Source organism: Rosa rugosa, chromosome 1 (assembly GCF_958449725.1).
Source record: "Rosa rugosa chromosome 1, drRosRugo1.1, whole genome shotgun sequence".
Classification (NCBI taxonomy): Eukaryota; Viridiplantae; Streptophyta; class Magnoliopsida; order Rosales; family Rosaceae; genus Rosa; species Rosa rugosa.
In genome coordinates, this window is record NC_084820.1 from 62,057,215 (window position 1) to 62,075,681 (window position 18,467).

The window sequence follows — 18,467 nt, forward strand, 5'->3', positions numbered from 1 at the left end:
AAGAACGCAGCAGCTAAAATAGAACTTGGAAATAAACATGCTTATGTAAACATATTTGTTCTAAATTACCAATAATAACCTCTGCATCTCACATGAACTACAAAACTGATATGATGAAATCAAGTCGTAAAGTATGTCATTCTGCAGTAAACACTTGATTATAGTCCAACTAAAAATTTTGAATATCAAAATCATAATGCAAACATTATTTACTTAAGCACCAGTGGATTGCATATTTTTCTCTTACTGAATATATGCATATTTCCATCCACTTGATAATCAACAAAACTAAAATAGCAGCAATCAAATATTTTCAAAATAAGATCAAGCTGTGAAACAATATATCTGGAAGTACCTCTAGCTTTATTCATTTGACCAAAATATGAATACATATTGTTTCTGACATGAACTGCAAACTGAAATAAAATTGAAACTTTCAAACTAAGAAACTGAAAACATAATCTTTATGACTTTTGCTCTTTCTGAACTCAGGAATCTAAACTAGAGAGAATTCCCATGTCTTCAACATGCTTCTTGAAAACTGAAATTGGTAATGCCTTGGTAAAAGGGTCTGCAAGCTGTGCATCTGTGCTAATGGCAGCTATTTCAATCTCTCCATCTTTTACCCTCTTTCTCACACTGTAGAACTTCAAGTCTATATGTTTTGAATTATTGGATCTTTTGCTATTCTTACTGAAGAACACAGCAGCTTCATTATCACAATAAACTTTCAGCTTTCCATCAACAAGATTACTTAAAATCTTTGTTTCCAAAAGAAAGTTTCTGATCCATAGGCCTTCACATACACCTTCATATATGGCTATAATTTCTGCTTGCATGGTGGATGTGGCTATCAATGATTGTTTCATTGTTTTCCAAGCCACTGCACCACCTGCCAATATATATACATAGCCACAAGTAGACTTCATTGATGCATGATAATTGCCTGCAAAATCTGAGTCTGTGAAGCCTACAAGTTCAAGTTTCTTCACACACTTATACACAAGCATGTGACTCTTAGTCCTCTGTAGGTATCTCAATACCTTTTTGCCAGGAGTCCAATGCTTGTGTCCAGGATCAGATTGAAATCTAGACAACATGCCAACTGCAAAGAATAAATCTGGCCTAGTGCACACTTGTGCATACATGAGACTGCCAACTAATCTAGCATATGGTACAGACTCCATTTCCCTTTTCTCAACACTTGTTTTAGGACATTGATCCTTATTTAATTTATCTCCCTTAGATATTGGAACCTCCCCATGAGCACAAGTAGCCATGTCAAATCTCTGAAGTATTTTTGAAACGTAGGCTTGTTGAGATAATCCCAATAAACCTTGTGCTCTCTCTACGTCAATAATAGCTTCAGACGACAGTTTTGGACTGTCGTCTGATGACCTTGTTTGCTGTTGTGAAAGCCTGTGCCGTCTGATTGGAGAATCAGACAATAGCAGGAAACTGTCGTCTGATTTGCTTTTGTACGAGAGCAAGCATGTACAAGTCTATTGTCTGAACACCAGAAAAAACAACAGATCTAGATGCCAAGTCTGTTGTCCAAAGCAAAGTAAGTCAACAGTAGCCTAACAGAAAGCAACTTGTGAAGATAAGTCAGACAACAGAAAAGTGAGAAAACCATTGTCTGTTTATATTTAATACAACCGAAGATGTTATTTTGTTGCTGTATGTTTTCTAATTAGACAACAGAAAAGTGAGAAAACCATTGTCTGTTTATATTTAATACAACCGAAGATGTTATTTTGTTGTTGTATGTTTTCTAATTAGCCAACTACATATGTTCGGAAAGTATTGTAATTAGGTTGTTCATACAACAGTTTTTGCATTCTTCTTAATGTCCAATTGTTAGACAATAGGTTTTAGCTGGAATTGAATTGTCTGAGAGAGAATCATAAGACATCCAAATTAAAACACATCCATTGATTCCAAAAAATTTTTTATTCCATCAATAGTATGTTCATCCCAACATTAATATATATTAATTAACCCTGCCTATATATATACCCCTAAACATAAAGGCCAAAAACATAATGAACATCTAAGAATAGCAGCATTAGTATATTTAGAACCCTCCCGCTGTAGCTGGGTCTCCTCATGCTCTATGCAACATATGCTGGTTTTGAGCAGCACTGCCAGTACTTCCCAGTAGTAGCAATCATGAAGTCATGAAATACCACTGCATTCTGAAGTGAAGCCCAGATAGCCAAGATAGTAAGACCTGCAAATTCATGCATATTAGTTTCAATCAAACAAGAAATCTCTTTATGCATAAACCATCAAGATATAAGAAGCCCAGATAGCCAAGCTAGTAAGACTCGTGCCACCAAGAGATGCAGCTGATCTTCCCATATTAGTATGTATATAGTACAAGGAAAACTGAAGCAAAAGATCAGATAAGAAGCTGAGAAAAGATGATGATGAAAATAACAAGTATGCTTGTCAACCTGCTACTAAAGAATAGTTCAAAATCAACTAAGATCAATTATCATGCCAACATCAAACTCAATTTGGGTAGAAGGAAATCAAAAACCAAAGATGAGATTGAAGCTAGTAAAGCAGTCATTATGTATCTTAGAGAGAGTACTTGTGCACGTTATACTTGTGTCATGGAACTAATAATTATCTGAACTATAAACTGAACAGTGATATTACCTCTTAATGGAATTAATTCCAAATGAATTTGAGGAATCCTGATAAGGAAAGAGGATAAAGAAAAGCTGAAACTCGAAATCTGCTGATTTCTGACCAACCTCTACTCAGATCGATTTACAGACTTCATTACAGATCTGATCGCACTGATTTTTGGATATGTTATAGAAGAGATGATGATGAACAACTTTGATGAAGAACGTTTTTCGATCAGAGGCTTAGATATAGGTGTATTAAGGCATGCAAATTGACTGACGTAAACAGGGCTAAGAGAAGCTTCAGGAGGAGAAGAAAGGGGAGATTTTGTTTTCTGGCAGAAAAAGGTTAAGCTTGTTTCTTAAAGAACTACTTTTGAGAAAGGTTAGTCTCGATGAAATATTACTTCGAATTTTATCGAACGTCGAATCCCCTGAATGTCAGTAAATGGGTTGCAATGGAACCACTCAGGAGAGGCGCTTCTCTTGGCCATCGACGGTTAAAGTGGACAATTCGGAGGTTTTGATTAAGGGTATGTAAGATGATTGGGAGGTTCAGCAAGCAGCTTATGAATGCCAATCAAATCCCTCTTCCTCTCCCTCCCTCTCTCCCTCAGTAGAGTCTATACGAGAGATTCATTTGAAACAACAATGGAGAAAAGAGCATACTTTATATCAATCAATCACCATCATTCATTAAGGTGGAGTGTTATCATCTATCTATCCATGACTACTGTCTATATCTTTATATATAAGGCGAAGGCCAAAATACCTCTTCCCGTCCGTCGCGTCCGTCACCTAACAAGGAAATTAAAACCTAATTACTCCAATTCAGGTAATCGAATTAAAAAGAAGAAAACCTAAATCCCTAATTTGGAAAGAAAATGGAATCCAACACAAAAACATATTTGAGAAAAAGCGTAACAAGGAATTGACGAACTGAAGAATAAAGAAAAGAGAAGAGGGATAGGGAATCGTACGGGAAGGGAATCGAACCAAAGCTCGGCCTTGATCTTGTCGTCGTCAGTCTCGTCCTTGATGAAATCGAAGAAGCGCGGGGCTGAGAACTCATAAATCTCGTCGATCATCATCATCGTCGAGGACGTCATCGTGTTGGGTTCTTCCGTCGCCGACGGCATTTGGTGTCTGAGAAATCCTTCTGGTCTTAATGTGTGTGTGAGAGAGAGATAGAGAGAGTGGAGACGAGTATAAGTGTGGGAATTTTGGCCAAGTGCTAAAACGACTTCGTGTTATTTATTGAAATGGAGGGAGTCGAAAAATTGAATTTTGGCTAAATGTGGGAATTCAATTAGGGCAGCAGCGTTTAAAAATTTAGATAACAGAAACACACACAATTATTGTCGGAAGGAGAGTTGCACAACAGACATAGAAAAATTGTTGTCTGAATATATAGTCAGACAACATTGAATACTAACATTATATGAATAATAATCGCACAACAGACACAAAACAAAAACTATTGTCAGACAATATAGTCAAACTGTCACGCCCCGAATTTTGAATAATAAATTCAAATCCGAAACATGAATAATTACAATTACAAAATCCAAATCTCGAAACTTCGAGTTCATTATTACAATTCACTCTCACAAGCAATATTGTAAAGCTCAAATGAGCATAACACACCTCACAACGTACAATTGCTGTAAAACTCTAACAATTGCTCTAACCGCACGATCACCGTCCTGGTTCTCCTGTCCTGTAGGATTACCCGCTACACAATTTGAATAGTGTACCGGGAGTTGCAACAACACAAAACCCGGTAAGCTTTTTACAGCCAGTATGAGTAAACAAGAAGAACTGTTGATTTAATAAAATACATTTCCTTTAACTCAAGTATAGAAATGTAGAAACATCACAATTACAATGATCACCACAAAACCACTTCACTTTCTCACTCTCATATATATATAAATATATATATATATATAAATATTATACACTTATGAGTCACTCCCCGTTACCCTCATAAGGTCACTCAACATTTGGCAGACAGACTAGAGCTCTAACTGATCGTTTCCACCTACCCGGCGCGAGGGCGTGGTTCACGATTTAATGCTATTAGTTTCCACCTACCCGGTACAAGGGCGTGGTTCACTAATAGATGCCATGGTCACCCCCGTGACCTATTGATCTCCACAGATCAATATATCTCAACAAATCAACAATTTATTGTTTCTCAACAATAAATTTAATACCTCTCACAATATTGTTGCTTTTCAACAATAAACTCAACACAACCATAACAGTACATAATATCTCACAATTTCAACAATACATATTATTTCACATAAATAATATATATATAGATAGACATTCACACAGGAATGCCCATTAATACCAACTATAGTTCATATGATTGCAAAATAAAGCAATTAATTATATTGGGTTCGTAATATGAACCACGTGAGGTTTACTCACCTCTAATCCAGCTGCGTCTTCTTAACAGCTCCATTAACAATCTCACGAATCGTCCGCCAAATAAATCCATCGATCACCTAATCCAATAATGATCTTAACTTAGCCAACAACTCAAAAGCACACATATACGGAAACCCACGGTCGGATTCTAATTTTAATGATGATCCAACGGTCAGATCGAAATTATACGATGATCCAACGGTCGGATCTGAATTTAATGATGATCCAACGGTCGGATCCTCACGGATTGCCTTTAGGATCATCCTCCAAAATTATCACGAAGACTCAGATCTTCTTGAATCACTCTAACAAACATCTCCATAAAATTATATGAAAATCCGACGGTCAGATTCTCACGAATCGCCTTCCGAATCACTATTTCTCAATTATACGAAGATCCAACGGTCGGATCTTCGCCCGTGACCTCACAAAGTCACCGGGACAGTCATACGATCAACATATCCAAAATTGAAGCAAAACCGATGGTCAGATCTTCACAGATCGTAAACCGAAGATAAACGTAAAAACGTTAAATAGTAACGTCAAAACGTAAATCCACTATTTATCAACTTTTTCTAACATGACCATGTTATATATCAAAACGCTCGTATGGATGCATAGATCATCGCCTAGATAATGAAAACTCGAAATATGGTCTGATGCGCCGCCACAAGCGGTGGTCAGTGGGCGGTCAACGCCGGTCAACCACCTCAGATGGCAAAGTGACCAACTACAAACTGGTTCAAAATGAAAGGGTGGTCGACTTTCATACCTGGAGCTAAGTCTGGTTTGGCCTAGATCGTCCTAGATCAAGCGTTGAAGTTGGATTAATCTCGTGCGTCTGATCAGATTTCAGATTAAATCAGGGACGTCGAAAAAGTCAAACCATGATCTAGCGTTCTATACACAAAATCGTGATGAAAGGCTTACATGGGGATGATCAGCATGAAGAGGAGATCACGAAAATGGGAACGATCGGCCCATGCAAAGCCGGAAAAGTGGTTTTCCGGTCGGGTCGGGTTCTAGCTTCGGGGGGGCTTCGATCCACTTCTGGGGGCAGCGGCGGAGCAAGATGACACCACCAGGCGACTGGGCGTGCGGCGGCGAGTTCGGGAGGCGCCGGGTCCTGAGCTGGAGGTGGCCGGAGGGTGGTGAAAAAGCCGGGTCGGGTCGAGCTCGACCCGCCGGGTCTGAGGGTTTTCGATCGAGAGAGAGAGAGAGTCCGGGGGACTATTCCGCAAAAACAGAAAAGTTTCGTCCTTAATGAATAAATCAGAAATTTTTCCTATTTATAGAAAATTCCCAATTTTCAAATATTCATAACTTAATCATACGAACTCCGAATAATGCGTTCCACATGTCCACGAACTCGTATCGACGAGCTCTACAACTTTCATGAAGGAAGTTTTCCCAAATTTTGAACGTATAAAAAGTCAACTTTGTTGACCCCCTAAAAATGTTCGTTTTCGAAAATAAAATCGTTCGAACTAATTCCACAACTTCTCCAAGCTTCGTACTTGCTCCTACTATCGTGAAATCATTTCTAAAAATCCACGGAATTTAATTTGGATTTTTTTTCCGGGGTATTACACAAACAACATCAAATATTAACATCGTCTGAATAACAATCGCACAACAGATACAAAAAAACTATTGTCTGAACTAAATTACTCAGACAACATCAAAGTGCTACCATTGTCTGAATAATAGTTGCACAATAGAGAAGTAATAACTATTGTGTGATTAAAAACAATCAGACAACATATTTTATCAACTATTGTGTTAATCAACCTTGGACAACATCAATGAAATAACTGTTGTCTGAATTGATTGATTCAGACAACATCAGAAAAACAATCATTGTCTGATTTATGATTGCACAACAGCATTGTAACAACTGTTGTTTGATTCAAAAATTCAGACGACAGAATAATTTTTGCTGTCGTCCCAAAGTATCAGACGACAGTTAAAAATTCTGCAGTTGTCTGAAGTGTGTTGTCTGAAGCTATTATTGGCGTAGTGTCTGTCTCTCTTTATCTCAATTCCTCTAATACATAAGAAGCCTCTCCTAGATCCTTCATATCAAAAAATTTCGACATAAATATTTTGGTATCTTTCAGTAATTTAATGTTACTGCTAGCAAGGAGAATGTCATCTACATATAGGATAAGAAAAACAAACTGGTTTCCAAGAACTTTAAGATAAACACATTCATCTACTAGATTTTCTGTAAAACCAAAAGATGCAACCACAGAATCAAATTTTCTATACCATTGTCTAGATGCCTGTTTAAGTCCATATATAGATTTCTTAAGTTTACAGACTAAGTTTTCTTTTCCAGTTTCAATGTAGCCCTCTGGTTGTGACATGTATATCACTTCTTCCAGTTTACCATTCAAGAAGGCTGTTTTTACATCCATTTGATGTAACTCCATATCATAGTGAGCTACAAGAGCCATTATGATTCTAAAAGAGTCCTTAGTTGAAACTGGTGAAAATGTTTCTGTAAAATCTATACCCTCATTTTGTGTGAACCCTTTAGCCACAAGCCTTGCTTTATATCTCTCAATATTTCCCTTGGCATCTCTCTTAGTTTTGAACACCCACTTGCTGCCTATAGGCTTGTGATTTGGATCTGGCTTCACAAGCTCCCACACTTCATTATTATACATGGATTCAAGCTCTGCATCCATGGCTTTCTTCCATTGTTTTGACTCATTACTTTCTGCAGCTTGCTTAAAATTTACAGGGTCATTATCATCTGCTAAAGTGCTCTCAACTTCTTGCAGATAAACCTCATAAATATCATTTTGACCACCAAAAGTTGGCTTCCTAGTTCTTTGTGATCTTTTAGGTTCAGCCACATTTTGTTGAGGTTCAAGAACATCTTGATCTGGTATAGGTTCAACCACTTCAACATTTTGGTTTTCAAGTTCTAAGTCACCACCTACTGCATTGTGAATTTCACTTTCAGTTTCTGCATTATTTTTAAAGTTTGGCATTTCTATTTCTGTATCCTCACTTTCTGCAATTTCCTCAAAATCATCAGTTAAATCTTCAAATTTTGTATCGCAAATACTCTCCCCCAGAAATTTAGTCTGATGAGTTTCAAAAATTCTAGGTGAGTAGTGAGGTGCATAGAGTTTATAACCTTTAGATTTTTTCACAATAGCCTATAAAATGACAAGTTACAGATTTAGGGTCAAGTTTTCCTAAATTGGGATTGTAAATTCTTGCCTCAGCTTTACAACCCCATACATGGCAATGATGCATACTAGGTTGCCTACCACACCAAGACTCAAATGGTGTTTTATCCACAGACTTGCTTGGGGACCTATTGCAAAGATAGTTTGCAGTTCTTAAAGCTTCTCCCCAAAACATTTTTGGCAACCCAGAAGTACACATCATACTTCTTACCATATTCAATAGAGTTCTATTCTCTCTCTCTGCAACACCATACAACACCATTCTGTTAGGGATTGTATGGTGTTGTATATTGAGTTTTTATACCTACATCCTGCAGATATAAAGCAAATGGACCCTTTTGTTGTCCTTGCTTAGTATATTTACCATAAAATTCACCCCCCTATCAGACCTCACAGTCTTAATTTTCATTTCTTCAGTTTTGAAAATTTTAAATGCCTCAAGTGACTGTGATTTGTCTGACAATAGGTAGATGTAACAGTACCTTGAATAGTCATCTATAAATGTAATGAAATAAACATTTCCACATATTGTTCTATGCCTGAAGGGACCACATATATCTGTATGAATTAACTCTAGCAGTTTTTCACTTCTGCTAGCAGTCTTTTTTCTTAAGTTTGTCATTTTACCCTTAAAACATTCAATGCAGTCTGTTAGGTCTGAAAAGTCTAGTTCTGGAAGTGTTTTGTTCTTTACTAATATTTGCAGTCTTTCTTTTGAAATGTGGCCTAGTCTCCTATGCCACAAGTAAGCTGATTTATCATTGAACAAGGTCCTTTTAACACCTGTGATGGTGTTGTTACTTAATGTGTTATTTCTGTCTTCAACAAGTGAGATTACTTGTTGAGGTATTGAACAATTCAATTTCATATAATTATCCAAAATAACACCAGAACCATATAACAAGGAACTTTTAGAAATTTTTATTCCATCCAAATCAATGTAAAAACAGCAACCAGTCTTAACCAAAAGAGACATAGAAAGTAAATTCCTCTTAATCGAGGGAATGTAATAAACATCATCCAAAACTAAAAAATTTCCAAAACCTAGATCTAGTCTTAAGGTTCCTATAGCCTTCACTGCAACCCTCATGCCATTTCCCACACAGACATTGGTGCCCTCTTCTTTGTGAATCCCTGTAAATAATTCGTAATATGCAAGGGTGAGCCAGAATCTAACCAATAAGTGTGAGGTTCAATATTGACAAAATTAATTTCTAAAGAAAAAGTTTCTGTAGTACTTAAGAAATTCTTACCCTTCTTCACCAACCAAGCCTTAAAACCTGAGCAGTCCTTCTTCATATGTCCTACTTTTTTTACAAAAGTAGCACTTGAACTTAAAAGCTTTGGTGGTGTTAGGTGCTGCAGTGTTTCCAGATGGCTTAGTGATGGTTTTGGTGACCTTAAGCTTGTTCTTCTTTTTCTTTGGCTTTTCCACCAGGTTCACAGAGGTTGCAGGCTCTCTCTGTTTCTTAATTCTATCTTCTTCATCAGCACAGATAGATATGAGCTCATCTATGGTCCAGGTACCTTTTAGAGCATTGTAGCTAGTTCTAAGCCCACTGAAGGTATTTGGCAAAGAATGCAGTGCAACATGCACCACTTGGATATCATTCACTCCCATCAGTAACTCCCTGAGCCTAGCATTAATATGGATCATCTTCATTATGTGCTCTCTAACTCCCCCAGATCCTTCATACTTCAGCTCATGGAAAGCCTTAGACAATCTTGCAGCCTCTGCTTTCTCACTCTCTTTAAATTTTCTCTCAATGGCCTCCATATAGTCAGTAGCCAAGTCAGGTTCTTCTACACTACCTCTTACAGTGTCAGACATAGTGTTCCTAATATAGTGTTCTTGGCCATTCTATTTGACCTATGCCAGGCTTTAAGCCTTAACCTCCTCAACTGAACTATCTTTAGTTAATGCCTCAGGTTCATCCTCATGAAAGACTAGGTCTATATTCTCATGCATCATCATATAACGCTCTCCCGAATCTCTCCATACTCTAAAGTTTGTTCCAGTGAGCATCAAAACATTGTTGAGGTTCATGTAAATACTTCCTAATGAGGAAAGTCAAAAAGAAAAATTCTGTAAGTTTCAGTTTCAAAACTAAAAAAATACAAAGTTTCAATTTAGCAATATTTCTGCAGATTTATGTGTTAGTTCCAAAAGCAGTTCAAAAACACATAAAACACCAAAACAAAATATCAACCATAATGGCAACAAGTACCACAAGATACTATGTCAATGAAAATACCCCAAAACTGAATTTCACATTAGGCAACACTTTTGTAGCAGTAGACATAATGTACTTAAGTTTCTGAATCTTCACCCCATAATTAGGGGGGTGTATTGTATATGGAATTAGCGGAACTTTTAAAGAAATATATGGAATTTAAAAGTCTGGGTGTATTCAATATAGACTTTTAACAGTCCATGAAAGTCTTGAGGTATTCAATTAGGATTTTTAAAGACTTCATGAATTCCACCAAAATCTAGGGGTATTCAATTAGGACTTTTAAAAATGAATAAAAGTACAGAGGTATTCAAAATATCATTCATACTTATGGAATTAGAAAATCATGGATAATCATGGACTTTGTAGTGTTAACTATACATACCAAACTCCAATAATTTTCCAGCCTCCAAACCAAAGATTTCAAAAAGTCTATCAAAGTTTCCTCTTAAAAAAAAAAAAAAAATGGTCTATCAAAGTTCTTCTCTCTACGCACGAACAAGTTTGTCCTTCATCATCTCTCTTAATCTTTTATGATATCAACCTTTTTTGATACCCAACATATTCATTGTAGTTGTTGAATGTGATTTTTGTTTTTATTTTTTATTTTTTTTCAATTGTGATACTTCGAACCCTAATAGCAATAAAAATGATTTATGAAACCCTAAAACTCAAATATTGTGGTCTAAGCCTAAGACCTTGAACCATACTAAATTTTATCTTATTAATTAATTATTCTCATTAATTTGAATTTATATTATGGTTCAAAAAAAGGTTGAACAATTGAATTTCAATTGATTGATTATAGATCAAGACATTGACCAATATTGCTACAATATATGTTAATCGGTGAAAACAAAATTGATGAGAATAATTAACCATAAACATCAAGTGATCTATATTGTATATTTATGTTGTTGGGAGATTAGGAATGAGAACAAACTCGCTAGACAGATTAACAATCATTTATTTGAGTCAATTTCTATTAGAAGATATTGGAGCATTGACGAGACAACAAATTATTATTTTGTTTTGTGTTTGGGCTGCATTTGTTTTTTTTTTAATTTTATTTTTTATATTTTGTACATCCTAGGAAATCTGTAGAAGTCATTCATAATAAAGTATATAGATTTTCATGAATCAATAAAAGTTTGTTGCTAAAATCAATGGTTTTAAGAAATCCATAATAGTCTATCAACTTTTTAAAGAGTCTGTGGACTTTTCAAAAAGTCTGTCATTTAAAAAAAAATCTGCACAAATCCAAATACAATACACCCCCCTTAGAGAACTCGAGTTATCCAAAAAGACAATCAACATCTTATGACAGTAAAAGAGTCATTAAGTATCAAAATATGAATTCAAAATCATGTGTGAAGCTGTTTGTCACCAAACTATGCTATATTAACACTTCTTTGGAAGACACGAGTAAGCATAGTTTGAAAACAATTAACACAAGTTTCCAGGTCATTTTTATCTTAATGATCAAATGCAAATAATAACAGAAATTGCTTTGTGCAACATGCCTATTTTTATTTGCAACAACCTGTGACCTAAATAAAGTTTAACTAAATTCAATTCAAGACATCAAGGCACTTGAAAAGAAACTTTACTCAATCTGCAATTTTCTCAATGAAAATATGACAACATTTACAGGGAGACAGTGAACTTCTTAACTCAAACATTCATCAATTTATCATATAATCATTGTTCAATCACATATATATATATATTAGCAGAATGCAAAATATTAAGTACAACCATCCATAAGCAATCACAGAGAAAGCACAAAATCGTTTCAATTCAACTCAATTCAATTTAGAGACACAAGCACACCAAAACTTAAATTTCATCCGGTCACCATCTACTCTAGCCTAGGTGCACGCCGGGAATGCTTCTAGTGTTCTTGTAATTCAACAGAAAACGAATTAAAGCTTTGAATCGAAACATGGTTCTCAGAAGGCCTAACTTTTGTGACTGCAATTCTGCAACAATTTTAGCGGAAGCAATAATTCCCAAAAGCGATCTTAATCCGAATTTAATATATTTTTTTTCTTGGCCTGTTAACCAAAACCTTAATTTCCCAAAACGTTTTGCAATTCAACCTAACACAAAACTCTAGTTCAAAATACAATGAATTGATCTTCTAAAAATGATTTATGAATTGTGAAATTTGGCTCTGATACCATTTGTTAACTTAATGAGCAAACCAAGATCGTTTCACAAAATGCATAAACACAACCAAATGATCAATACAATATGAACTAGAATACAACAAGAGGAGATGCATCACCTGCTTCATGCACAACAGCCATTCCTTCAAAAGCAGTAGCAGCAACACAGCTATTCAACACAAATAATCCGAGCTCCAAAACTTCAAGCAGCCACACGCAAGAAATCTTCTACTCAACTATGTGTTTAACTCCTCTCTATGGGGCAGGACTGAATGTTATTCACATAGTGAATAGGGACTTCAAGCACCTATATATACAAGCTAGATAGGTCTTCCCATAAAAGAATCCTTGATTCTAGCCAATGAGTTATTTCTGAAAGATGCTATAATTATCATATCAACTAATTAGATATTTATCTTTATCAAAATGGATTCCTAACCATATGAGTGACATACCAAAGCTCATTAGGTGTCTAGGTAGATAATTCATATATTTCCCATTTATTGTAATAAGTTTAATCAGTTTGTTATTTACTTAATGTAGATAATATTAGGTCCAGATAATATTTTACATATAAGTCATACAATTTTGTGTGTCAATGGTTGAAACTAGAATATTGACCCTTCTTGTACTACTACAGACCATGACACATTTGATGAGTGACTGAGTCCCTTCTTGTACTACTACAGACCATGACACAGTTGATGAGTGACTGAGTACTACAGACCGTGACACATTTGATGAGTGACTGAGTCCCTTCTTGTACTACTACAGAACATGACACATTCGATGAGTGACTGAGTCTAGATTCAAATCTAAAGGTTCTGAAGCTTAGGTTTATTGACTATTTATATGTCTATTTGATGGTGATCGATGTGGAAATCTTGAATTGTTCATCTATATCTATGGGACGTCCTTCTCTTAAAACAAAAAGATGTAGAAGGACGATAAAATCAAAATTTCCCGTATAGCACTTCTCATATACAGCTAGAATGTCCAAATTGATGAGCATCAGAATTATCTACACACATACGCCATTTTCTTTATTTTCTATCTTCTGGAGTATTAATTTGTCTAATTAAAACTATCAATTCTTCTCTGTATCGTTGTGCGGCGCTCAGTGGAGTAGAAATATGGAACTTCGCTGCTAGATAGTTATATATATATATATATATATATATATACAGTCCTTCTATGCTAAGGAGGTCCTTAACTTAGCTTACGGTATGTATTTCTATATTTTGACCACTTTTCGATCACATATTCACATCTTAACTGTTCAGTTTTTAGGTCATAATGTATAGATCATCTCTGCAAATTTTCAGCCAAATTGATAATCGGTAAGGCATCCAAAACTGCAATTTACACCGAACAAACCGAATCTGTCCAACCTGAACCGTTCGTGTAAATTGCAGTTTTGAATGCCTTAACGATCATCAATTTGGCTGAAAATTTGTAGAAGTGATCTACTCATATATATACCTAAAAACTGAACGGTTAAGATGTGAATATGTAATCGAAAAGTTGTCAAAATATGAAAATCCGTACCGTAAGTCAAATTAAGGATCTTTAGCAGAGAAGGCCTGTATACAGTCCTGTATACACATATACACACACACACACACACACACACACACACACACACACATATATATATATATATATATATGTATGTATGTATGTATGTATGTACTAGCAGAGTAGAAAATGGACGAAGAAATTCTAGAGGTATGCCTTTTTTTTTTTTTTTTTTAGGGAAACGGAGTCAGGCTCCATATAATATTTCAAACGACGTCACTGCGTCAATCTAGAGAGATTCGAAAATCTCTCATAATATAATCGAAGATCAAGTCTGCACAAAGCAGAATACAAACTGCCCAAAGCAGCCAAATTATTACTAGCCAACAAAATAGAAACCTAAAGGAACTGCAGAAAACAAAAACAAGAGAAAAAAAACCCTAACCCTACCCTATCCCAAAGATGGAACCACTGCCTAGAGCATCTTGACGCCTAAGACCCATATGGTGTACGTCACAACAAAACAACACAGTCACACGGTAACATCCCAGAGACAAAAATAGGGTTAGAGAAAAACTACCACTCTCCCAAAAGCCTCAAAAAGGCCTGATCCAAACAAAAAAGGAAAGAAGAGAAAGGGCTGCCTAGCTAGACCACAATGAGCGGCCCAGGCAGGCGGAGGCCCAACAGTGGCCAAAGCCCAAACTCTTACCCCCCTCCTTCCCAGATCCGGCCACCCCAAGCTTCGAGAGAGCAGCCGCCAATCACCAATCTGGTGGCCGGCCGTGGACCTCCACCCTGGCCATGGTCAAGCCTAGACCCCGACTCGTACCTCGACCTGGATCAAACAAACACACAGGCCGCCGCCTCCTCGCCGCTAATGAACAAACCCCGGATCACCGGTCAAAACGCCGCTCAAAAGCACAAAGCCCTGACGCAACCCCCGCTGCCGAGAAGGATCACTTCGCTCCTTCCGTTCTGCACCCTCAACCGCAGCAGCCTAAACCACCGCCGATCGGAGCCGTCACAAACTTTCTGTCAAAATACCGATCTAGAAACAACTCCGCCGACGAAGCCAAAGGACAGCAGCGCCACTCCTTCTTCTCGCCGTCGTTGTCCCGTCGCCGCCTGGTCTGGGGACCGTGAGATCGCCGCCGCCAGCAAACGAAACCCTAGGTTTCGCAAGCGAGGTCGCTCCGATATCTCCGGAGGCCTCCTCTTCCAAGATGGAGTTACTAGAATGTGGGTTGTCTATTGGGGCTTGTTGCTTGAAGGTGAATTATTTCTAGAGGAATGCCTTGTTATAACATATCTAGTGTATAGTACAATGAATTTCTTGTTTTGCACAGTAGAAATGTGCGCAGATGATCGATGACAATATATAATTACAGATCTAGAGATGATTTTATGATTTCAATGTAGTAGCAAATCTTTGAAATTAATTAGCTGTATTTTTTTTTCTTGTCTGAATGCAAATACTTTGCAACTCAATTGACACTAATCTGAGCTTATGTGTGCTTACTGCTTAGTTTGACTTGATGATCCCACCAAGTCATTGAGTCGAAAGTCGAAACAATGCTAGCTTATAGGAACTTTGAGTTAATATTGCAAGTGGTACTTTCACTTTTCTTTTATAGGAAGACGGTAATTCAAATTTCAAAATATCGAAAACTGTCAAATTAGAACTTGATGATGCCCTGATCTCATATTTGTATCCAAAACATATTGAGAGTTGTTTCATTTTTCTGGCTCCACTTGATTTCAACATTAATTTTCAAGGATAAAAATTGGCGAAGTTTAACGATCAATGAGTTTTTCCTCTATTTTCAAGGATAAACATATTATGACATTCTCCTTGAGTTTGTGGATCACTGATTACACGCATTTTTATGCATGTAATTGTATCTAAAACACTAGAAATAAGTTAATCCTGAAGTCAATTATTATGTAGTTAATCTATTTTTATTTATTTTGTAGGAAATATGCGGAGTTGTGGATTTCGGAAGAAATTGTGCAAAAATGGAGCTAATTGGAGTTATCGACAAAAAGACGGAAAGTCAACAATGGTCAGCGAGTCAATGCAAGCAAATATGTGAATAACATTGGTTTGAGCTCGGAGAAAGCAACAAAAGAAAATTGAAGCAAGGTCGTATTAATTAATTATTTGATTAATTAATCCTTGTATTAATTAATTAATTAAGGGATTAATTAATCAACCTCAGCCAAAATTTCACGTATAGCAATTAAACCATAATTGCTTAATTAGCTTGAGTATTGGCTAGCTAGCACGTGCCAGACCATCCTTCCTTTCTCCTTATCCACTCCTAGGATGCCACGTGGCAGCCCATTCCATCCTTCCCTCTTCCTGCACGAACAGCCAGCCTAAATCCCTATCTCTTCCGGAGAGGATACCAGCGCCGAAAACACAAAAAACAGAGGCAGCCCCTTTGGGCTGCTCTCTTTCTCATCCTCTCCTCCTCCCTCTTCATTTTCTTTAGTTTCTTTAGTTTTATTTTGAGAATTTAGAAGGACTCACTCAAGGCTTCAAGGGAATCATCATCAAGAGCACCACACCTCTATTTTGGGTAGTTGGGTGAAGAAATTGCTTGGTTCATACTAGCCCATAGCTAGGAGTGACCAAACTAACTCTCCCCTTTCTTCCTTATTATCTATTCCATAATTTTATTTGTTATTAATCATGTATTTAACTATGGATAGTGAGTAGTTCAATTTTGGGAGTTAGGGTTGTGAAGCCCTAACTCATCTTGTATAAATATTGATGCTTTAATTTTAATAAATGCAATTTCCATTGTGTATGCTTTAAATCCGAATTTATTGGTCCTTAGAAGCATGTTTCTAGGCTTTGTCACCCTTTGAAATTATGTTGTAGGCAATTGTGATGAATGGATTGATAAATTGACAACTTATTGGTCTTGTTGCATCTAGGATTTAAGTGTGGTAACCATTAGCTAGCTTAATTGTAGCTAAGCTTGCTTGGGTCTCTATTATCTTGCACTCTAGGCCTCTAATTTTGGATATTGCGGCCTTAACCGACGTAATGCCCAAATTAGAGAGTTGATTGTGGCCTTAACCGGCATAGTCAATACACCGAAAGGATAATTGATTTAGTAGCTTTAATCGGTACTAGATACGGGACTTGACACATATAGGAAATGCATGCATTTGTAAAATTGGCATTGATATTTGCATGATAGTTAGTGTGAATCACCTGACACTCCCATGTTCCCATTAATTTGAAAACCCAAATTTAATTTTCTAGTTCATTAATTAGTTGTTTAGTTTACTTTTCGGTTGCGTTTAATTTAGTTAATTCACAATTCAAAACTCTCTACAATTTTCGACTCATTTGTGCATATCCACCACTAGGCTCTTAGTTTTGATTAGGCTTTGGTGAAAACTAAAGCCAAGCATTGCTAAGGCTTGGTGCCTTAGATTAGCATTTTTTTTTTCTTTCTTTTTTTCTTTTTTCTTTATTTGCTTAGTGACTCTAGTTCCGACTATCCAAGGATTGTGGGTTAGCCACTAATCCCCGTGGTACGATAAACTAAGGTCCAAATACTTCCCTTACTTGACAACGATTCGTACGCTTGCGAGAGTTTATGAGTCAAGTCAATCACCTCCATTTTTCCGGTTGTTGTACCCGAATTTCATCGCTCTATCACTGGAATTTATCTAATATAGGCGTTGCTTATGCTCGTGCAACCATAACATCTAGTTGTGGTGATGGGTGGCTATGTTGTGGTTTGGTGGACCCAAACTAGTCATGAGATCCTGGATCCATAGAGGGGAAGCGACAGTTCGGTTTCTGCACCGGAGTCTGTTTTTGTTGAAGGATCCGATTGGGTCTTCGGGCGGGATGGTACTTAGGTGCATCGGACAGTGATTGGGTTTTCAAACAGAGATGGTGCATTGGAATGGGTGCCCAGATCAGTTACAGAGGGGCTGGTAAAATTTTCTTTTTGTTGGATCTAGCTTGGGCTATGGCGTTCAGGCCCATTCACTCTTGGGCCTGTATTTGGGACTCAGGATATTTTGTAATAGTGTGGGTTTGTTCCCACAGTATAGTGACTTCGTAGTCACCAGTTCCGTTACATCAATACACACCGATGTCCTTTTCTCAAAAGAAAAAAAAAAAAGAAAAAAAAAACAATTGGATTCGAAGACTGTCTGTATAGCTGATACATGAGCCTCAAACTATCTTACCAGTGATAGATCAGGTACCATTTGTTTTTTTTT

The 18,467-nt window shown here is 36.8% G+C and overlaps 1 protein-coding gene and 2 long non-coding RNA genes across 3 annotated transcripts; all 3 read right to left on the reverse strand.

Annotated features, from left to right (window-relative positions):
- Positions 1-488: 488 nt before the first annotated feature.
- Positions 489-1,280, reverse strand: LOC133732371 (secreted RxLR effector protein 161-like). The gene has a single exon (XM_062159911.1). It carries the CDS (start codon positions 1,278-1,280, stop codon positions 489-491), a length of 792 nt encoding a protein of 263 aa, XP_062015895.1.
- Positions 1,281-1,962: 682 nt separating this feature from the next.
- LOC133743986 (uncharacterized) lies at positions 1,963-4,111 on the reverse strand. The gene is made up of 3 exons (XR_009863326.1): positions 3,620-4,111; positions 2,668-3,437; positions 1,963-2,233 (listed from the first exon to the last, which is right to left on the reverse strand). It is a non-coding gene; the product is annotated as an uncharacterized LOC133743986 (long non-coding RNA).
- A 5,173-nt stretch (positions 4,112-9,284) lies between these two features.
- On the reverse strand, positions 9,285-13,183 carry LOC133743990 (uncharacterized). The gene is made up of 3 exons (XR_009863328.1): positions 12,812-13,183; positions 9,541-10,345; positions 9,285-9,421 (listed from the first exon to the last, which is right to left on the reverse strand). It is a non-coding gene; the product is annotated as an uncharacterized LOC133743990 (long non-coding RNA).
- Positions 13,184-18,467: the final 5,284 nt, after the last annotated feature.